The following is a 23,594-nucleotide window of genomic DNA, read 5'->3' on the forward strand; positions in this document are numbered from 1 at the left end:
GCTAGTCAAAATATTAGACATTAATCCATGTGTAATACCAAAGACAGACCTAGCAATAACCTGAGTTGAGATTTCTCATATATTCCTTTTCATATAAAAGAAACTCATCCAGTAAAATTATGATAAGGCTTTTTGCATCTCTTCCCGTTGTTCAGCATGCCCAGTGCCATTGGCCAGCTTTTAGGTTTTTGATGACCATTCACAGCCCTGTGTGCACTATTTCCTCTGCCTAAAAAGCCTTTCTCCCTAGTTATCACATGGGTAGCTCTTTGTCATTCTTCTGACCTTGGTTTAAATATCACTTTTCAGAGAGATGTTCTCTGACTACTCTATTTAAAGTGCTCAATTAATGCTAGCTGTTATTATTATTTATTAAATTAGTGTCCTATGTTGTTCTGTGTCTCCGCAGTCTGTTTCCTTCATAGCATTTACCACATTTTTTTTTTTTTTTTAATCTTTGGCTGTGTTGGGTCTTCGTTGCTGCGTGCAGGCTTTCTCTAGTTGTGGCGAAAAGGGGATACTCTTTGTTGTGGTGTGCGGGCTTCTCGTTGCGGTGGCTTCTGTTGTTGCGGAACATGGGCTCTAGGCGCACAGGCTTCAGTAGTGTGGCTTGCGGGCTCTAGAGCACAGGCTCAGTAGTTGTGGCGCACGGGCTTAGTTGCTCCGCGGCATGTGGGATCTTCCCAGACCAGGGCTCGAACCTGTGTCCCCTGCATTGGCAAGTGGATTCTTAACCACTGTGCCACCAGGGAAGTCCCGCATTTACCACATTTTGTGATTTTTTTCTTTGCTTATTGTCTGTCTCCACAGCTTGATTTTAAGTTCCATGAGGACAAGAACCTTATCTCTTGTTTGCAACTATATTTCCATCACCTAGCAGATAGCCTTATACATGGTAGGTGCATAGGAGGTGCTTAATATATATTTGCTGAAAGAATGAATCACTAGTATATCCCAATATTTGTGGAGCAAATAGGAGTAGAAGCAGATGATTAGCAATCATTGATTGTTTTAGTGTCACCACCTGAAATTCTCTCACTTTAGGAATTTGTTTGCATTATTGACTGTTAGTCTATTTTCACAACTTTATACCTAATTAAAAAAAATAGATTTAAGATATATTTGCCTGTAACTTACCTTAAAAGAAGGTTATATTTAACCAACAAGGACCTACTGTATAGCACAGGGAACTCTGCTCAATATTATGTAACAACCTAAATGGGAAAAGAAGTTGAAAAAGAATAGATACCTGTATATGTATAACTGAATCACTTTGTTGTACACCTGAAACTATCACAACATTGTTAATAAATTATAATGTAAAATAAAAAGTTAAAAAAGGTTATATTTTTAAATTGATTAAATTGAAATAAAATGCTGTAAAATAAGAAGTAGGCAAAAGCTGTTTGGTATAGGTGGTCCCCAGTTTATATACATCTACTTAACAAATGATCCACACACAGACATCTTCTGGTAGCTCTCTGCTCTCCAACCACCATGCTGAATTTGTTCCTGTTACTATTTCTTTGAAAGAAAGAGAGATTAAATTTGTTGGATAACTTCAGATTTATGAGTATAAGTAGGATAAAGACTCAAAGGATTTAGAGTTTAGATTTGGGGCTCATTCTGTCACTTATAGGTTCTGTGACTTGGGTCAACTTCCAAGCCTGTTTTCTCATCTGTAAATTGTACTGGGCTCAAAGTGTTGCTTCTGAGTTTCAGGTAAGATAATGTGTCAAAGAACTTTATAAGGTGTGAAATGCTATATATGTTGACTGGTTTGCCCTATGGACAGGATCATCTGTACAGATGAGCAAAGGGCCAGGTGCTCCCAAGTGTATCTTAGGTGGGTTCATTCTGTCTAAAATTATCCATTCACACAGTGCCTGGTTTTTACTGTTTTTAAAGTTTCCCCTTGTTATTCTGATTGAAATTACACCAACAAGAGATCCATTTAGATTAATAAATGTATATTTAATTATACATTTTTCTGGATTATTGAAATAATGGGCATATTTTGTTATAAAATTAGTTCAAATTACAGCATGCTAAAAAGGAAGAGTTAAGACCCTAAGGCTTTAGGGTCAAACTTAGAAATTCTAACTTCAGCACTTATCAGCCAAATGACCTTGAGCAAATTACATAACCTGTCAGAACTTCAGTTCATTTTGTTCTAATAACATCAACCTTAAGGATTGTGGGAAAGACGAACTGAGAACCTATGGTTCGGCACCTAGCTTGTGCCTGGCACAGGATAGAGATTGGTGAGTGTTTTATTTCCAAGGATACACAACTTGGATCAGCTGCACTGAGGAAATGAATGTTTCAGTACTCTGTTGTGAAAGTTAATCATAAAAGGCATAAGAGATCGATAGGCCCTTATTGTTTGTCACTCTGAACCTTGTATTCTGGAATATACAACTAGAGGAACTCGAAACAAGTACTGAACTACACATCTGTAACGTGCATGCAAGGGGAGAGGGAAAGTAGGTAATTGGAGCACACCAACTATTTCTGGGTGATCATACACCATTAAGAGCATTTAGAGCAGCGTTAAGGCAAAGAGATTCGGGTGGGGGTGGACACTAGAAGGAGGTTGATGGAAATTATTAGAATGGTCAGATGGTGCCCCAAATTGCTTTTTTCTTTATTTTAGAATATAAGCTAGGATTGATTTCAGTGCTTGGAGCATGGCCCTTCTGCATCTGTGACCCAGAATTTACACTTGTTCCATGATGCTGTAAGAAATGGGCTAATATTATAGGTTAAGAAACCTTTGGTAGGCTAGCCTGGGAATCTAGTCATAACTTTTTATAATTGTTATTTATTTATTTATTATTTATAAATAATATTTATTCAAAGTATGACTTTTATTTGGACTTTAAAACATCCTTTTTGAGAGCACAACTAGTTTATAGTTAGGAATTAACATTTTAAATTAATATGAAGTTCCCATTTGTTATTTTCCCACTTATTAAACTTATATATTCTGAATGGAATTAAAATTTGATAACAGTAGCTGAAATCGGGCCATTTATATTGATAAAACTTTACTCTGACATCTAGAGAATTCTTTTACATTTTTTAACCAAATCAGCCATTTTCTTTTGTGAAGACATATCATGGTTTGTTGCATTATCCAGTGGGTCACTTCTACTTAAATTCATAATAGTAGGAGAATGTATAACTTTAGCATTCAGTATTGGCAAATTGCTTTTTTTTAAAAACGTTTTGATTTTTTTTTTTTGGCTGCGCTGTGCGGCTTGCGGGATCTTAGCTCCCTGATCAGGGATTGAACCTGAGCCCTCAGCAGTGAAAATGTGGAATCCTAACCACTGGACCGCTAGGGAATTCCAAGGTTTTGATCTTAAAAATAACTTTAAGTTAAAGCTCTATATCATATTCGGTATACTTCCCCAAATTTTTTTGACATACAAAAAAAATTTTGATATACAAACAAATTTTTTGGTATACAATAGAGTTGGCCATAGGATTTCTTTAAACTTCCGTACATTGCTTGCTCTACTTCAAACCCACAAGAAAAGTTGGAATCATACAGTTAACATCCAAATACTTTTCATGGATTGTAAACATCTTACCACTTTTGTTTTATCTCTCTTGAGTGGGAGGTCAGTAGATAGGTAAGTGGTTAGACAGACAGACATAGGGGCTTTTTTGTTTTGTTTTGTTTTTTGTTTCTATAAATTGAGAGTAAGTGGCAGACATCATGACACTTCAACCCTGTGTACTTCAGTGTGGAACTGGCTGGTAACAGCATGTGAAAGCTGATTGTGTACATTTCTTCCCAGCTCTGCATCAAGTTGGTTGCTTGAAATCAGCAATGGTACCAGCATTTACACCATGGAAATTGGCAGTGCTACAAACCAGGGCTTTTTTTTTTCCTTTGCAGAGCCAGTCGTTAAACATTTACCATCATACCACTGTGTGTCTCCTTAAAATAAAAACATTCTCCTACATACCTGCAATACAGTTATCCCACCCAAGAAATCTATTGGCACAATGCTAATATCTAATATACTGTTTATATTCATATTTCTCTAGTTGTCCTGGTATTGTCTATAGTCATACTGCCTTTTAAGGAAGTAAGTTGCTTTCTGTTACAGAAAAGGAGTTAGACCCTGATGTTTGAACAACATTTAGAAAGCTCTTGGAGTACACCATAAGAATATGTAAAGGTACAAGTAAATAAAATGATTGGCTTCTGGAAAAAAAAATTAGGTCATGTAAATAGGACAGTTAATTAAGATTTTAGCAGATTTTTCCTTATTTTATTTAGCTTTAAAAAAAATTACCTGGACTAAGTAGATGTAAGAGGAAAATGAGTATTGGTGAAATTCTAAGACTTTTTCAATTGAAAAAGAATTATATTTTAAATTATTTTTGCATTGGGAAGAATTCCATTTTTAATCCTGAAGCTTCATGCTACCTATCTGACCTCATTTTTTGGTACTCTCTAAGGTTCCCTGTACTCTAGGCACATCGATCTTGCTGTTCAGTCACCACAAGCACATTGGCACCATGGAGACTTGGCATTTGCTGTTCCCTTTTGGAATATAAGTCTCATGACTGTCTTTTACTTCATTTGACTTTCTGCTCAGTTGTCAGCTCCTCAAAGAAGCCTTCCTAGATCATCCTATCAAAAGAGTACAGTTCTTTTATTGTCTGTTGACTCTGCATTACTCTTCATAGTCCTTACCACTGCTTGACCTGCTGTTCTATGTTTATTTATTTGCTGTTTTTGTTTTTCTCCCAATAGGAACGTAAACTTCAAGAGGGCAGGGACTTAGTGGTGTTTGTCCACTGCTGTGTTTCCCCATGCATGGACTGGTGCCTGGCATTTAGTAGCTGCTCAATAAATATTTGTCATTGAATGAATGCTTGCATGCATTTTAATATCTTTGTGGTGCAGCATAAAACTTATTACTGGAAAACTTTTTGCATTATTTTTCTGTGATTTGTTAGTTGTATAACTAAGAATTAATTCTACAGTGTCCATTTTTGTTTCTAAATGAGAATATTTATTCCCACTTCTCAAGGTTATTGGAAGGATCAAATGAGATAACTACAAACAAACAAACAAACAAACATAATACAAGATATTCGTAACTGAGTACAGTAAATGGTAAAAGTAATGTCTACTATCAGAGTTTGTAGGGAATGATTAATTTCAGCTGGGATGATTAATTTCAGGGCAAAGCCTGTCTTTTGGCAGAGACAGCAGCTGTATTGAGCCTTAAAAGTTTGATTTGGATAGATGGAAATTTTACAGAGATTAAGAGGGGAAAGATTGGAAGAGAGGACATGAGCAATAAAGATGTTTGAGGGCTAGCAGGTATACTAATGTGAATTGGAAGGGTTACTTAGGAATGAGGGGATTCGGGTTTTGAATGTCAAGCTAAGGACTTTGAGCTTCATTCATTCGATAGTGGGGCACCATTAATTACTGTTTTGTATGATTAAGAGAACTTTTTGGAAGAATAATTTGGCAGTACATTTATATAATTTCATTATAAACCAGAACAGAGATTATTGAATGTCCGACAGTCTTAAATTCAGTTTTTTAGCCCTCAAAATTACATTATTACCTGGTATTATAAAAATTACCTGACACTCATGTCTACTGTTGGCTGTTTTCTTCTCTATATGTTTTTCCCTTCACCACCATTTGTTGTAATATATGAGGGATTAGTGTGTATTGCCTTTTATGAAAATTCTTGGGAATATTAAGATGGCACACAATACCATGGCTATTGTTTTATGATATTCTTTGGTCAGAGTAGTAAACTGCACAGTTTATTTTAAAGTAGCTGTGTGTTAGAACAAATAAAGGGGAAAAGAACAGGATGAAGTTGGAGATTCCTTCTCTCATTCCAGACAATTGCTGGGAGAAACTTAATGAACTCTGTAGGATTAGAAGCCCTTGTACCTCCCAACTGCATGTGAGCATTAAGAGTAAGGAAATTCCCCACAATACTGATAAGCTTTTCTAGCTGTGTTAAGGAGAGAATGAACATATATCTTCTCCACTACCCAACCAAATAAACACTTATCACACCAAAGCTTCAAGAAAAAAATTTTGGTTATAAGAGGGGTTTGTTCAGCAGTGTATTGTGGTAGAAAGAGCACAGCAGGAAATCTTATTTTCCATCATTCATAACTCCTTTCTTAAAAATTGTTTCTCTGGGCATGTATGTTCTTAAGTTGGTATACTTGCTCTTCAGAAGTTGGAATAAGGAACATACCTGTGCCTTTGAGGAAGTATACTCAAATCTTGGTAGTTATTCTGTTGGTTGAATGATAGTCCTGGAGACATGTTTCTGTAGTCCAGCATATAACAACCCTGGCCTGTGCTGTTTCTTGTAGCTTATGTTGCAGAGTTCAGGGATCTGCCAGGGGACTCTGAATGACTAACAATGAAAAAAAAATCATCGGGTTACATCGTGGTACAGATTAAATTCCATTATGAAGAGCTCAGGACATGAAAATGCTTTTGTTATTCTGAAATTACTCTAAAAGTTATGCTATTGCTAGACAACAGATTTGGAAAGGTCCTTAGAGAGTGTGAATCTCTTTCATTTTTACAGTTGAGAAAACATAAGGCCCCCCAAAAAAGAAGTAACCTCTCTAACTACAAAAGTAAAACTTAAATTACCTGCTAGCCAGTTGAGTATTTTTCTGTACTCTGTTACCTCTAGCAAGATCACAGTTGCCTCTAGGTTCTGGCATCAGAAATGACATCATGATCATCCAGCCTTCCTCAAGGAACTTGAAAGAAACAAAGGCTAGGTGATTATATTTTAACATTCTTCTCAAGTAATGTATACATACTTTTAAAAGAAAGTCAAATCGTAATACATAGACTCAAAGTGAAAGAAATATTTAATCCTTGAAACTGGGTTGCTAAAAAGAGAAAGGAATATAAAGAAATTAGACATAACGCCTAAAATTTAAAAGTCAAGAAATAGTGTAAGCTGCTTATTAAGAATTATAGAGGAAATCCATCTTTAGTTTTGTCACGTGAAAAGCAGGGCTAGTAATAGTGCCTAAATAAAGGACTGTCATAGTGGTTAAATGAAGTAATCCATGTAAAGTGCTTAGAATAGTATTTGATTCTGAAGAAATATTCAATAAATGTTACCTATTATTGTTAATACATTAACATTTCTTCAACAAGTAAGGTAAGTACATGTTCTAAGTGCTCTGAAGGAAATATACAAAGGTTAAAGGGTGACAACTTAGGGCAGGGAGAAGACCCCTTTGGTTGGGATGATTAGCTAAGGCCTCTCTGAGAAAGTGAGGTGAGAACAGGAGCTAGCTGTGTAACGAGTGAGGAGAAGAACATTGCAGGCCAAGGGAGTAGTATGTACAAAGGTCCTGAATTTAGAAAGAGACTGGCATGCTTTAGGAAATGAAAGAAGACTAGGACACATACCACAATTTGGGCTTCCTTCACTAGAGTATTTGTTCTCCAAGGGCAGCACAGCATCTGACTTCTTCCCTCACACCTGTTATGGTGCTGGGCTCAGAGCTGGCATTTATTAGATGTTTGAGAAAACATTTAAGTGCCTATTGTGTACTTAATCACTGTCAGTGCTTTGTGGGTGAAGACCTGATCTTTCTTTCCCTTCCCTTCAGACAAGAAAGCTAGGACTAGTGAGCTGCATATGGTAACTTTTTTTTTTTTAAGGACATTTGAAAAACCTAATGCACAGTTGTAAAGTATTTCAGATATCATAGAATATCATAAATTTTATATTTTGACTCAGATCAGTGAGTTTCATGGAATAAAAAATTTACATTAAAAAATTAAGTTAACCATTTTATATATCTTTTTTTAAACCATTTTATATATCTATTTTAACCATGAAATTCACATTTTCTTGGGGGATGGGATGGATTAAATGCTACCTGGGATGGTCCTGGTTTTATGCCTGTTGCGCTTGTGTTCAATCCTATTTCACAGTTGTCTCCTTTCACTCTAAATGTGTCATTGTTTGGACAAAGAACTTTATGTTCACCCTAGTTATTAGCCATTTTATTGTCCTGCTAGTGCACTCAAATCTTGTCTTCCATTAACTTGTATTTTATTCTGTATTTAGCTAGCTTAAATATAGCTCAAGGCAGACAATTTGCCTCAGCTGTGTTCTGTAGGATATTGCATCTAGTATTTTATAATTTATGTGGACTCTTGTACTAAATCAAGGGATTGACAACATGGAATGTTGATTTGGTACAAAACACCTGGACTTTGTTTTCAGAAATTCTTGATTTCTAAAATGTTTCTACCAAAATGCACATATTATAGCAAAAAAAATATTTATTCAAAGTCATCTGAATTCTTATGAACAGTGCCTTCTGTAATAAACTTTAAATTAGTGATTACATAGTATATGGATAAAATGACTTATCATTTTTAGAATTTACTGTTAAATATGATAAAACTTTGGACAGTTAGATTCCTTTCCCTCTCTTCTCCTGAAACAAATATTCATTGAGCACCTCCTATGTGCCTGGCACATATGTGGTAGAAATATAATCATGAGCAAGAACTAACATGATCTTTGCCCTGTGGAACCTGTTGTCAAATGTAGTCTTTCCTGACTTTTTTTTCCCTGAGTCAACAGACAAATCAGGACTGGAGTGGTTACCCTGTACTGTTTTGGAAGAGGCGCAGGTGGGGAGTAGGGGAACTGGCCCAGAGGAAGAGAGTATCAGATGGCCTGCACAGACTTGTAGAACTTTGACGTTCCACTACCCTTTTCTATTTGTGGTTGTCTCAAATATTTTTGGTTTGAATATAGGGGGTATGTATGTATGTGTTGGTTGTTCTGTTTTATTTCGTTTTTGAGAATAAGGAATGGAAATTTATTCTCAGTAAGTGCAGGTTTCAATTGAGGTGCTTAGTTCATGAGGTCTTGTTGATTTTCCCCTCTAGGCGATGCAACTAAAACCTTCCTGGTCTAAAAGGTTAGAAACTATTAAGGTATGCAAAGTATAAGTACTTTGCACTGGCTTGCTGGGTAAAATAATTGTGTAAACTGAAATTGTATTGAAAGTGGAAAGCTTTGAGAGGTTGACTAGCATTTGTGTGAAGAAAAGGCTCTCCCTCTACACAAAAAAGTGTATTTAGTAGTTACAGAATTCATGCATTCTGGTGGTAAATCTCTAGCAACTACTTCTTTCTCAAACTAGGTAAAACTTAATATCAGCCTTTAATATATGCTTCCAAAGTCCATGTTGGTTGAATGTGATAAGGTAGAACCAAACACCTATTTGGGAAAATTAAGGGGGTGGTGGTAACTGAGAGGCAGTATCAAACGGAGCAGTAGGTTAAACATTTTTTTGACTGCCCACAAAGACAGCTGAAGTTCCTGCCCTATAACAACATTCCCTCCTCCTAAGCAAAACTCATTACTCAATCTTGCGCACGCAATGGTGGCTCATCTTTTCTTTTTCCTGTTTCATTTAAAAAGAAAATGATAGTCCCAGTCCCTTAAATTAATTTCACATTTAATCCTGCAGATTGTTTTAGCATTTAGAAGAACTAGAAAGACCTGGGTTAAAATTCTGGTTTTGTCACCTGCTCTATGTAAGCTTGATCAAATTACCTAACTTCTCTGAGCTTCAGTTTCTTCATTGGTTAAAATTGAGATAATAATGGTATTCATTTTATAGGTTTGTTGTAATGACATAACTTGAGTAAAGTCGTTGTATCAGGCACTTAATAAACACAGAATCAGTGGCTATTTTTATTCTCTCCGAAGTTTGTTAGCTTAGGAAACTGGGAGTGATAATAATGGTGAATCCTAATCAGAGGAAAAGTAATTCAGTTTTAGATACATTAGAGTTTGCAGTGATACAGGTAGCCAGAAGAGTTGTTATATCATTTGGAAACAAGACTATATGAAATAGTCTGAAATTAGCAAAATTTTTAAAAATGCAAGCAAATTATTAAAACTTTGAGGGCTTAGCAGTTGAGTCTTAAAGCTACATGAGGTTGTCTTAATTCCACATAACTAATTTACTTTACTAGATTTTTGTTAACATTCTCCAAAATTTTAAATGCAGAATCTGTCATTTGTATGACTATTGGCATAATTAGTAGAGGTAATGACATTACCAGTGATGGCTAGTTGTGGGGAAAAAAAACAACAACAAAACAAACCAGGACTTGGAATTAAACCTGGGTTAGGTGATTCTGTTTCTTCATTCTTATTTCACAAAGTTGTGATCATCTAAGGGACAAGTAAATGTAAGATACATTATCTGTATGGAAATACTTTTACTAAAATATCATTTTATCAGAATAAAAAACCCTTGATTGGTTCTAGGTTGATGGTATGAATCAAACATACCATTCTTTATAATAGCAGAAGGTTAACAACGTCCTAGATCATATCTTTAAAGAAATATGGGTATAGGTAAAGGGGAACCCATGTGCATCCTGGCACATATTTAATAATGATGATAGGGGACTTCCCTGGTGGTGCAGTGGTTAAGAATCTGCCTGCCAATGCAGGGGACACAGGTTCGAGCCCTGGCCCGGGAAGATCCCACATGCTGTGGAGCAATTAAGCCCGTGCACCATAACTACTGAGCCTGCGCTCTAGAGCCCGCGAGCCACAACTACTGAACGCACGTGCCACAACTACTGAAGCCCACCACCTAGAGCCTGTGCTCTGCAACAGGAGAGAAGCCACTGCAATGAGAAGCCTGCACACCGCAACCAAGAGTAGCCCCTGCTTGCCACAACTAGAGAAAGCTCGGGTGTAGCAATGAAGATCCAATGCAGCCAAAAATTAATTAATTAATTTTTAAAAAAAGAAAATAAATAATGATATTTTTATTAAGACCAAGTACTATAGGATATTAAAAATGGATTCTTATACCTGATCTTGATACTTATTAAATCTGACTAGTGTGTGGATATTATTAGAGTGTTTGTCCACTAGCTTAGATTATAAATAATCCCTGTTCTAGCTCATTTTAAACAATGTAGTATGAGTGATGCCAAAAAACAGGCTAGAACATTTTCTTCTCTCCAAGATCTTAGATTTTGTAAACAAGGCTCTGCTCCTGGAACTAATGTAGGTCATCATAACCCCAAATCTTTTGAAAGATGAGAATCCCAATTAAGTCTCTTAGGTACATTTTAATATTTTAAATTTAAGAAGTGTTTTAGCTCTTAAAAACACAGTATGTTTGGATTGTTGTTTGGCCACTTGGCTTATTGGTACCCTGTCATAATAAATACAAATCACTGGATAATCATTTCAGCAATAATGATCACTAGGAATCTCCGTGTGAGTGGAAATTAATATAGCTTTTTGTGGCTTAATTTATCCCAGTAGTGACCTGACAGCATAATTTTTGAATAAAAACTCTGATTTAATTAGAAAAACCATAAATTTCCCTAATTCCCCAAACTGTAAAATTTAGTTTTGTTTAGTCTTTCTTGCAAATAAGTTAGTGAGCTGTGAAACGTGTCGTCAAAGTGACATCATTTAACGAACTTAAAAAATATCAGTGTCGGGCTTCCCTGGTGGCGCAGTGGTTGAGAGTCCGCCTGCCGATGCAGGGGACATGGGTTCGTGCCCCGGTCCGGGAAGATCCCACATGCCGCGGAGCGGCTGGGCCCGTGAGCCATGGCCGCTGGGCCTGCACGTCCGGAGCCTGTGCTCCGCAGCGGGAGAGGCCACAACAGTGAGAGGCCCGCGTACGGCAAAAAAAAAAAAAAAAAAAAAAAATCAGTGTCATAAAAATCTTTCTTTGGTAGTCAAGATTTAAATTTTATCCCCACTGTTATTAATATGGGATACTACTGATGTATTGCCCTTTATTTGTTGGTATGTGTATGTGTGTATGCATGTACATTTGCTCTTTAGTAACATCTTATGGAACTGATGTTTGCAAAAGAAAAGAGGACACTTAAATTGCTTGAGAGCAAGTATTGGACTACATGGTTCATAACTCTTAGAGAAATTATTACTCCCACTTTACAGATGAAGAAAGAGCTGAGGTAGGTTAAATAATTTGATAGCACAGCTTGTTAAGTGGAAAGAACTTGAACCCTAGACTGTCTGGCTCTTCTCCATTATGTCTTGCTGCTTTAAGGGATCTTTTCAGTAATTACACTGGATTTTGTGCAAACATGTTTACTGTGCCAACCCGTAGAAGACTGACCACCAGGGATGACAATATCCTATTTGTGTAGCATTTTGCTGTTTTCAAAATAATTGTTTCTTGTCCTATTTGATCCTTGCAACATACCAATATTGCAGGCAAAAAAAAAAAAAGAAAAGAAAAGGAAAAAAAAAAGATTCCTGACTTAGACGTGAGCAATTTCAGAGAAGTGCTTAAGATCACAAAGCTCATTAGTGGTAGAGTTCAGACTAGAGCTCAGATCTGTGGTTCCTGGTTCAATGTTCATTTGTATAATACTCCCTTTATACTTTCTCTGAATCAGGTATGTGTTCTGTGACCATAAAGTAGTGAAGTTTTACAGATTGAATCTTTTATTGTGCCTTCACTATTGCTACAGCCTGGCTCCCTGTTTAGTAGTCAAATCCTGTTTTTCTGTATTATAAGTAGTGTATCAATGACAGTTCTGAGGTGTAATGGGGCTGTAGTGGTGGTTATTGAATGAGTAATAAGTGGAAAATGTTAACTTGAGATTTCTGTATTTAAACGTTATTCTTACGTGATGCCATATTTATCTTATGGAAATGTAATTATGAAAGGAATTGTTAGGAGCACACATGTTAGATTTAGGAAGACCTACTTCCTGGCTTTGCCCACTTAGTTCTGCTTACTTGGGTAGGTTACAAGCCGGTTTCCTTATCTCTCAGGATAGTTAACTACCATAGAGTCAGAAGAGATGGGCATGTAAAGAAATTAGCCCCATGCCTGGCCCGTGGGCCTACATATATAGCAGCTATATAATCATTACCTTTGAAGGGTTATTTTTTCCTTCTAGAAGGATATCTTTTTGTTTAAAAACTGTCCAAGCTAGCATGGTTATATCTAAGGTATTTTAAAAGTAGATAGTTTCCAATTATTTCTGCTAACAGAGGACACAAATGATCTGAAACAGTTGATAATTCAAATTTTTCCATTTTATATTTGGAATATGTACCTTAGAAAACTCTTATGGAAGATCTGCTTTCCTATTTATTTCCTACATTAGTATAATATAAATAATTTATATTTCTTGAACTGGTCTATGGAGAGTACAGTTATGACCACGCTGGGCAAAAAGGGGCTTTTTCATGGTTAAGTGTTGAGAATTGACAACCTGAGACTAGCACTTAGTATAGCATTTTATATTATTCAGATTCTTTTTTTTTTTTTTTTTTTTTGGCTGTGCTAGGTCTTTGTTGCTGCGTGCAGGCTTTCTCTAGTTGTGGCGAGCAGGGGCTACTCTTTATTGCGGTGGCTTCTCGTTGTGGAGCACAGGATCTAGGCGCGCAGGCCTCAGCAGTTGTGGCTTGCAGGCTCTAGAGTGCAGGCTCCGTAGTTGTCGCGCACGGGCTTTGTTGCTCCGCGACATGTGGGATCCTCCCGGAGCAGGGCTTGAACCCGTGTACCCTGCCTTGGCAGGCAAATTCTTAACCACTGCGCCTCCAGGGAAGTCCTATTCAGATTCTTAACTTGTAGACTGTTGAAATTATTTATAGCTTTGTGTACCAAGATGACCCAGGAAAAAAAGCAAGCATTCTTCAAAGTTATATAAAGTGCCATTTTGAAATTTATTTACCATTTAGAAAACTGGTAGCAGAGGAAGCATTTCACTAAATAAATCTCTTGGTTGGATTTTACTTTTTAAGGTGGCATGTCTCTTGGAGTTCATTTTATTCACTTATAATTACATATTTCTGATTAAAGTTAATATTTTTTCAATAAGTTCTCTTTGTAAATGTTAATCAGTAGTTTTAGATTATAGAAACAGGCTATCATTAGACTTTAATTAAAAAGTTTAAGAATTCTAACTGAAAGGAAGTATTCTAAAACAGTTTAGAGATTATATGTTCTTTTTTTCAAAGATATAGGAAGAAGTTAATTCTGTTTTTGTTTTTGTTTTTTTGTTTTTGCGGTATGTGGGGCTCTCACTGTTGTGGCCTCTCCCGTTGCGGAGCACAGGCTACGGACGCGCAGGCTCAGCGGCCATGGCTCACGGGCCCAGCCGCTCCGCGGCATGTGGTATCTTCCCGGACCGGGGCACGAACCCGTGTCCCCTGCATCGGCAGGCGGACTCTCAACCACTGCGCCACCAGGGAAGCCCAGAAGTTAATTTTGAATTATAAAGTTATTCATCCAAAAATTTTAAAAAATGTATTTCCTTTGACTTCTAGTTGTATGACTTGAGTAAATAAACATTTAGAGCTGATTTTCTTATTTGAACAATGCCGATAATGATACTTGTATTTACCTCCCAAGGTTATGAAATCAAATAAAATAGTATGTGGAATATAAATCAGGCATGGTGTTAGGTAAGCAATAATGTAGACAGATGTAGTACCTCCCTTTAAAGCACTTACAGTGTAGTGGAGGAGAATGTCCAACCAGTCTTTTTGCAAATAATTATTTAACGTTCTGTGAGCTAAGTACTAAGAAAAAAGTACAGGGAGCCTGAGACTAGTCTTGGCTCACAGAAAGCTGCCCTGGGGAAGAGAAATTTAATGGAGACTTATCAATGGAAGGGGTTGTGGGAGACAAGTCCTAGCAAAAGAAGAATAGTATTTGCAAAGACCCTAAGTTTTGAAGAGACTTAGTAACCAAAAAAGCAGTCTGGCTGGCAAAGAGCACCTTTTAACCTTCACAATAATCCTGTGAGTTAACTCCATTTTATAGATTAAAAAACTGAAGCTCAGAGTGGTTAAGTAATTTGTATAGTGTCTTACTGTTTGTAAATGGCAGATTAATATTTTGAACCCAGGTTGGTCAGCCTGACTCCAGCGTCCTTGTTCTCTCTACTATGCCATTCTTTCTCCGAGTCACTTAGCTCAGCGGTTATTGTGCTCCTAAACACATCTTCTCTCTTGTTATTTCTCAGAGGGCTTAGCAGCTCTCCCTCTGGCTAATTGTGGAGGCAAGGATCAGGTTCTTTCCTTACACTAAGGTAATAATAAGATTTAACTCTTATAGGTTATATCTCTTGTTTGTATACTGTAGAACTCCAGAGATCCTAAAAGCTTTTTCAAGGGTAGGAACTTTGTAGATTCTGGGGCTGATATGAAACTGCAGTGTTGTTTGTAGCCTCTCATTTAAAAATAGCCTCATGGTGCTCATGGGGTGCTTTAGTAGTGCCAGCATTTCCATCAGCCTCTCTGCCCTACCCACAAGACACTCCACATAAACAAAGATCTGAGTAATAAACAGCATGCTTCTGCTGTTGCCTCTGCCTACTCCCACAAACCCCTCCTGTATAGAAATCCTAATGCCACCACTAATAATGCATTTTATTGGAAGAATGCAAATTAAAAGGGTTCCATTGCTTTAAAAATTTGAAAAACACTATCCTAGCTTGTGTGAAGTTCAAGGGAAATATTTCCTAAATGAGGAATTTTTCCGATTCTTCATATCTGTTTATGTCCTACTACACTTGCATTGACTCCCCCAAACATCTTCGTAAATTGGGGATGGATTTTTGTTTTTGTTGTTAAAGCTTGTGGAGATAGTGTAAATTGGTACATTGAAGCCCAGTATTTGAAACCTAGGGGTAAAAAAATTCCTATGCCTTCCTGTCTCCAGATACTTTTATGATAGAGAAAATAAATTAATCCAGGCTCAGTGTCGTTGTTTTATATTTTATGTCATTGTCGTTTATGTAAGAAGAGATATTATTAATGCCGATACCTAGTTAAATCTTTTATTGTTGTCAGAGTTTATTAAGCAATTATTTTTTCCTTTTAAAATCTTTTTCTAAGCAATCTGTTAACCTCAATTTTTCTTGCCCTCTTAAAAGGCACTGCATAAATTTGAGGGAGGACTATTTTTAGGCCCTGTCTCATTTTAACTATCTAACTGGTCCTGCGTGATTTTCTTGGAATTTGTGAACTTTGTTGTAAAGTAATTCATAGTTCTAGGTAGATGGAGGTTGATGCTTTATCCTAATTGTCGAAAATTTTTGTATTCTTTGTTTTCAGAGGGTTTCACTTGGTAGAGCCTGATTTACTTGAAATGCGAAGTAATAAATTGATTCCCTCCACTACCCCTCTTTGTCCTCAGTTTTATGTGAAACACTGAAGTAAATGTTTGCCCTATGAATTTCTCTCCTTTTTAAAAGCACCCAGAGATGCACATTTTAGGGACTCATGCTAGAATACTTTGTCATTATCGTTCTCCTGATCTGTCCTTTCACGTTGCCTAAACACAGCTGAGTTGGTAAGAGGAGCAAAGACAACAAGATACCGCTGCCAAGCAGACAGGAAGCTGTAGTGGACCTAGCGAGCAGGGGCGGCAGAGCGTATCCTCCATCCAATCAGCTGTGAGTGCTGTTGCTATGTGAGCTCTTACTCTGCTGCCTTTGTGAAAAACCTTACACAGAGGGAAGCGGAATCAGCACCCACTGCTGAACATTTGTTTTAACCACTGCAGACATCTGGATCCCTCAGTTACTGACTGTATAGCTATTGACAGCCAGAAGGCAACTTATTTTACACAAGGATTCCAGTATGGTTTTCAGTGGAAACAAAGGGCTTCACAGAGAAGGTGTGTAATGAAGTGTTTTCAACGGCTTTATTTTTAAGCTTCCAATTTTCTGTAGCTGTTTACAGTTGTAGTGTTTGATTTGCGTGGATTTTTAATAAATAGGTCCAGGAAAATGATCTCAGGTTGAAAAACATTGAACTTAGGGAATTTTCTTTAGCTTCATATAGCCTGTTTTCTTTGAACAGCATTGCTTAAAAGATTTTTAAAATGCTGATCTGAACAATGAGTAGGGAGAAAAGAAACCAAAATACAATATGCTTACTTTAATGGGGAAAAAAATATGATAAAAATGAGAAAACTGGGACGAGAATGAGGTTTAGACAGAAGTATTAACTGTACTTGGGGGTAGGAGGTGTTTTTAAAATAAAAGCTGTTAAGGAGAATGTATTTAATATAAGTTACGTATTTTTAACTGAAATTCATTGTTTCTGAATTTGACAGAGATTGTCAGAATTTAGCTTAGTGAGAATTTTGACATACTTTTGACATGGTGTCTTTCTATAAAGGATTTGTGAAGATGCTACCTCAAATTGTATAACCTCTTAATTATTTGATCTGTTGGCTAGTACTTTCTCAGTTCAGATAAAGGATAGTAGTAAAATCCAACTGCAAAGGTAGTGGCATGTTCTATTAAATGTCCATATAGAAAACTGAAAAAATAAAGAATTTTGAAGACAAACCAGAAATGTTTAAGATAATATTTTAAAATTAAAGTAAACCTTAATTAAATATAATAATTCCATATCTGACTTAGTTAATACTGCAAATATAGTACAGTCTTATTAAATTGAACCTAATTCAATTTTGTAATAATTGAACAGAATATGGGTTACAGTTTATGAGATCTGGAAAAACCAGTTTATCCAACTAATTATAGGCAAGTTTTAAAATATCTTAGATATAAAGAAAAGTTTTACATAATTTCAAATACTGTGAAATTATATTTTATATAGTTGATTTAGCTAATGATTCTTTTAAATTAATTAAAGCAGAACAGAATACTAATTAGTATATTACCCATTTATGAACAATTTTCTTTTGCTTATCCAGTTTCACCCAGTTGTGTAAGTGGCTCCTTTTTAATTCACTAGGTAACTTATGTCTGAATAAAATTAATATAATATAAATTCCAAGTTAATATTCAAGCTTTATTTTTTATCTCTACAAATGATATATTTTGGAATAGGATTGGTTTTGATATTGTTGTTCTCTTCAAGAAGTGCTTGTCATTAGGAAGGGGTAGCATTATTTTATAAGAGAGGAGAGATATATCTTTTCTTGAAAAGAACTCAAAATACATTTCATGCTTTTGCGCCCATTACTGATCATTTTTAAAGATACATATATATTTATAGTAAGTTAAGGATTTCAAATAGGAGGTGAAAATTTACAAAATAAATTGGCCTTAAACGTTAAAAAAGTGTTTTATGTGAGCCTACATGTTGCTAAACTTTAAAAGACTGGCATTTCTTAGTTTTTTCAGTTCGTTACGTGTACCCCCAAACTTGAACTTGGTAGGAGTTACAAAAATTATGGCAAAATAAGGAAAGCTATTATAGTTTTTGGACTTGGTGGCCTTTGCAATATAAAGCACTCATTTGCAGAAGAGGAGCTATGAGAAGGGCAGGGATGGGAGGCAGAGGTATGCTGAGTAGACCCAAGATCATCAAATGTAGCTCTAACCACATGGAAGTCAATCTAGTTTCCATTTTTTTTTAGCTATCACTCTCATCAACTACTATTTTATTTTTTAATATACAACCACAAAAACCAAAATGTTGCTTGAACTGGTTTACTACTCCCTTTTCCTTGGTTTATTTCTTAAGAATTAACAGACTTTCCAAGAGCAGGGTGATTTCATTCATATGCTGCAAAAATAAAGGTACATGATATTGGCAAGAAATTTGGATCTACTGTTGTGTCACACAAAAGCTTTGCCTTGTGTTGCAGGAGGAATAGTCTTGGCAGAATCCCAGATTTTATTCCTGGGCTCAGCCCCTAAAGATGGTTCTTACACGTCTTAACACATCTGAAAGTTCCTCTGGTCAAGGCTAGTGACACTGCTAGCATATTTCAACTCTTTGAATTTATCTGTTATTTGACGATAGAATTTTAATTGTCTTATTCTGTGCCAAATCTTTAAATTAACTATACTTCTTTGTACTTGAAAATAGAAAAATACTTCAGTTCTCAAAAATAGTGATTTCTTTTTTCTCTTAGCCACTTGATACAGTAGCAAATAGAAGTTCTTATATTTATCAGATGCAGTGTGATTGCTGTAACAGATTTTATTTTAAATAAAATAATTTTTTTTGTTTATTCTTAAATAACCAGGCAATAATATGAAAATAGTATTTCATTTATAGTTCTTCAAAAAAAATTCTGTAATTTAAAATTTCAGGCTGGGAAGGGGTAACAATCTGAGTATTTCTTTCTCTTTTGGTCTTTTGTGAAAAATCATTCCTACAGCAAGTATTATCCCAAACGTTTGATTCCTACAGGTATGCTCTAAGTGCTCTATGATACAATGTTTCTTTGACTCCTTCTTGCAGAAATTCCATCACTTGTTCATGTTCTGAATCCAAAAAAGATTTGATTATTATAGTCAGCTAGGCAGGGAAGTTTTGTCTTAACAGCACTTTCTTTTTTAATGATTTTTTTTTTTTTTACAAAAGTTTATTCTTAAATGTACAATAGGTTTCAAGACAACACTTCATTCTAGCTATAGGTGGCAACAGATGTTATGGCAGGGAATCCAGATGTTTAATCCAGATGTTTAAACAGGAACGGAATTAAGGATCATCATTGCCTCAGGCACAAGGAACAGCTTACTTTTTTTTTTTGATAAGTAGACATATTTGATAATATATGGTAGCAAATCTAGATTCTCATTTCTTACCCCTGCCCCCCACCCCATAGATTGTTGTTGCTGCTGCTGTGTGCACATGTGTATGTGTGTGTGTGTTGTTCATTAACTTGCCTGGACACAATACGTGGAGTCTAGAAACAGCTTACTTTTTACCAGATTTCTTAATTCCACCTGTGCCCAGGGGGCCTTTCCTCGCGGCCTTTACTTTTAGCTCCTCCAGTTTCTTTTGCTCCTCCTTCAGTTTCTGCTTGAATGCCTTATCTTCCTCATCCATCTCCTTGGTTTGCATCTTGGGCTGCTTCAGGGGCTTCTTCTTGCCACTTTCGTGGCCCGACGTGGCGCCTGCCGCCCCTTCCCCAGACCCTGCCACCAGATGCCTCTTAACAGCATTTTATCAAGCATTTTCATGTTGCAACAGTGTTATTGCATAAACTATATTGCTTTTGCAAGAGCATAGTAAATCTTTTTTTTTTAAATCTTCAGATGCCGTTGTATCTAAAATCAAAGACCCAAGTTTTAAAAAACATAGTCGTTTACTGTACTGCTTGAATCTGATTATATAATCCTTTGTGGTGAGGCTGAGTTATAAGTGGTAGTATGATGACTGTTACTTGAGAAACTGGAAATGTTGCCTTGTTGCTCACTGGTCTCTATTTTACTCATTTAAAGACTTCTGAACATCAAAGGATTTGAATTATAAGGTTTATGATAAGCACAGGGACATTAAAATTATAAATTACAGGAAGTAGTCAAGATAGGGTAGAAAAAATAGCCGGGCCCTAAGGGTCATACATAGTTGGGCCTCAGATTTTGCTCTAGGCATCTTGTCATCCAGAGTATGAAAGGGGAACTCCGCCAGTTATTTACAATCATTGTTATTTATATAATTTTTTTTGCTAAATATTAACCATTCTCTTTTCTTTAAAATTATTCTACATTTTTAAATTCTGAGAATTTTAAGTATAGTTTTTTATATTTTTCCCTCTAAATTTCACATATGCAGATATACTTTTATGCAGATGTCTCAATTTACTTTATGACCCAGAAAGTTGTGGAAGTTTGGGGATTTGGGCAGAAGAAAGGGCAAGGCTGATAGGGAAGTATGCAACTAAACCTCTGAAGAAAGATAATAGTCAATAATGGCAAGGAAATAATGAGTAAATGGGAAGATAAATGAAGAAGAGAAGGCAGAAAAAAATTTGTTTGATGTAGTGTTATTTTTGGTGTGCGTGTGTGTGTGTGTGCACACCTGTGTGTGCATACAAGTGCCCACAAGTGCTGGGCTGACTGACTAGAGTTGGTAAATCCACTGGGGATTTGTTTACCGGGAAGTAACTCATTTCTAACTTTTCTTTTGAATTCCTCAACTAGGATTGGGCTAAGGGTGACCTTGTATTTACCACTCATTGATGACAAGGGACAAGCCAGCTGTCTGGAAGCCAGAAATTAAATATTGTCACATACGTGATGAATGTAACAGTTTTGAAATATAAGAACTTACAGAATAAAAATCTGGTGGTGTAGGGCTAAAATTTGAAAACTCAAACTTCTAAGCCAAAATGTTCAGAAAGTGCTCTTTTGTCATTTTAATAAGTACACAAAATTTCAGATTCTTTTCAGCTGAGCACAGTATTTTCATTGCTTTGGGTGGTGATAATTTTAAGTTATTTTGGGAGAGAGGGTTAATCTGGGTTCCCATCCTGGTTTTCATATTTTCATCAAATGCTAAGATTTTGTGATTCTTATGTAAACTATTGTTTTTTTATAAATTTATTTATTTTATTTATTTATTTTTGGCTCTGTTGGGTTTTTGTTGCTGCACACGGGCTTTCTCTAGTTGCAGCGAGCGGGGGCTACTCTTTGTTGCGGTGCGCAAGCTTCTCATTGCGGTGGCTTCTCTTGTTGCGGAGAAACGGCTGTAGGTGCGTAACACAGGCTCTTAGTTGCTCCGCGGCATGTGGGATCTTCCCGGACCAGGGCTCGAACCCATGTCCCCTGCATTAGCAGGCGGATTCTTAACCACTGCGCCACCAGGGAAGCCAACACAAACATATTTAGTCTGCCAATTTGCTGAAGATAAAGTTTAGCTTACTGAGGATTAGAGAACAAGCAAATGTAAAGAAAAGACAGTCTCTTGCAAGTGTACTCCATTTTTTCACTGTCAATGCATTCAGTGGTACTGCCCAAGTGGCTTCTGCATTGGGTCCAGAGACTATTTCACATCTAACAAAAAGGGTAGGAGAACCTTTTTAGAAATAAGTATCCTGATTTTACCTGATTGCATTGCATTGGTATATTTGTTTACCTTAAATCATTTTTTTCTGAAAAATGTCCACACAGAAAAAGAAAAAAAAGATTGCTCTATGTCATTGTTTCTCATTTAGGGTACTAACCCTTTTGAGAATCTGCTGAAAAGTATCAACCCTCTTGCTAGGAAAAAAAATGCATCTGTGTATATACATACATAATTTTGTGGAAAATATCCAGAGGTTCATAAATTCTCTTAAGTTAAGAAATCTTGTTAAACATAATTTGCCTTTAGTCAGAGAATAAAGGCATTAATTTTAGAGAACTGAGATTTAAAACAAACTGGATAAGAACTTCAGGATATGTATACGAGCAAAGTGTTAAGTAGTGAACATGGGATGCTGTTTTGTAACTTCTGAGGAGGGGGAAAATGTTCTATCATGTACTCTGTACATTAATACTCTTGCAAATGGATTTGTCCTAGGGAGTACCCCATATTCCTGCGCTGACTCCTATATTCTGGATGGGCTTCTGGTAAAGAACCTAGTACAAAAGGACCAGGCCTGGAATGTAATATCTAGGTCCCCAGCACCTACATATCATCTCTGAGTTGCAGACTGAGATAAGAGGAGACCTAGAAGACACCTCCTATGGCCTTAGGCTTTTACCTGGATGCTCTTCCAGAAATAGCTCTGCCCTAGAGATGACAGGTCCACTGCAACAGATGTTACCTAATTCCATCTTTGTTCAAGAGAACTGAGCAGAACTGATCTTAGTGTGTATGTGCAAGTTTTCAACTCTTAACTAAAAACAACTCTCTATCCACTTTTTATTTGTGCTGGAGTTTTAGGGTTCACACATACCAACACACAGTCAGTGGAAAATATGAATGTTAAGAGTACTTAAAAGTAGGAATCATGCATGTGGTAGAGGGAAGGAGATTGAAAGGACAGGATGTATTTTTGGGGACTAGCCTATGTTGTAACCATATTCCCACGAGATAAAAATGTAAGAAAGACTAAATTAGGTTAAGCTTGAGAGTAATTTTGGAAAGTTATGTGCCAGTTATCTGGGATTAGGAAAGCTGGAACAAAACAAAACAGAACTAGAATAGTGGATTGTTGCTTTTTTAGCACAGGGTCATCTTTTGAGTGTATAGCTAAATCTAGAACTTGTGGTTTTGAGAGACAGGACTTTGTTTCCTTTTTTTTTAAAAAAATAAATTTATTTATTTTATTTTTGGCTGCGTTGGGTCTTCGTTGCTGCGTGTGGGCTTTTCTCTGGTTGCAGCGAGCAGGGGCTACTCTTCGTTGCAGTGTGCAGGCTTCTCATTGCGGTGGCTTCTGTAGTTGTGCAGCACGGGCTCTAGGCACACGGGCTTCATAGTTGTGGCACACAGGCTCAGTAGTTGTGGCACACTAGCTTAGTTGCTCAGTGGCATGTGGGATCTTCCTGGATCAGGTCTCGAACCCATGACCCCCTGCCTTGGCAGGCAGATTCCTAACCACTGCGCCACCAGGGAAGCCCAGGATTTTGTTTCCTTTTGTGGCAGTATTTTCTCAGCTTTTTTGTCCCATGGTTCTTTCTGCATGTGGTATGGAGTGATAACACCCTATATGGGAATATAGGAATATTCCTACAAAAGTGGAAAGGACAATATTTTCTACTTGAGGATTTTCAGGCCCTGAAAAAGTGGTGAATTAGGCTTAATGGTTTACACAGAGCACAGAGAAATTAAAAAATAGGG

At 36.6% G+C, this 23,594-nt stretch overlaps 2 protein-coding genes across 8 annotated transcripts in view; one reads left to right on the forward strand and one right to left on the reverse strand.

Moving 5' to 3' along the window:
• Positions 1–23,594, forward strand: part of ATOSA (atos homolog A) — an 87,412-nt gene that overhangs the window by 8,940 nt on the left and 54,878 nt on the right. For 4 of the 7 annotated variants that reach the window (XM_079910982.1, XM_079910983.1, XM_079910984.1 and 1 more), the window contains exon 1: positions 14,210–16,731. The exons of the other annotated variants lie outside the window; for them this stretch is intronic. In XM_079910982.1, coding sequence (XP_079767108.1) covers positions 16,695–16,731 — 37 coding nt within the window. In that variant the 5' untranslated portion in view covers positions 14,210–16,694. Of the gene's footprint in view, positions 1–14,209; positions 16,732–23,594 lie in introns of those variants that run through there. 7 annotated transcript variants of the gene reach the window in all.
• LOC307181866 (uncharacterized protein) lies at positions 17,805–22,588 on the reverse strand (the record flags this gene model as incomplete). Its single annotated transcript, XM_079912763.1, has 2 exons — positions 17,805–19,963; positions 22,516–22,588. The coding sequence occupies 2 exons, from the start codon at positions 22,586–22,588 to the stop codon at positions 19,743–19,745; spliced, it is 294 nt and encodes a 97-aa protein (XP_079768889.1). The 3' UTR covers positions 17,805–19,742.

The sequence above is a fragment of the Stenella coeruleoalba genome (genome assembly GCF_951394435.1).
Source record: "Stenella coeruleoalba genome assembly, chromosome: 2".
NCBI lineage: Eukaryota > Metazoa > Chordata > Mammalia > Artiodactyla > Delphinidae > Stenella > Stenella coeruleoalba.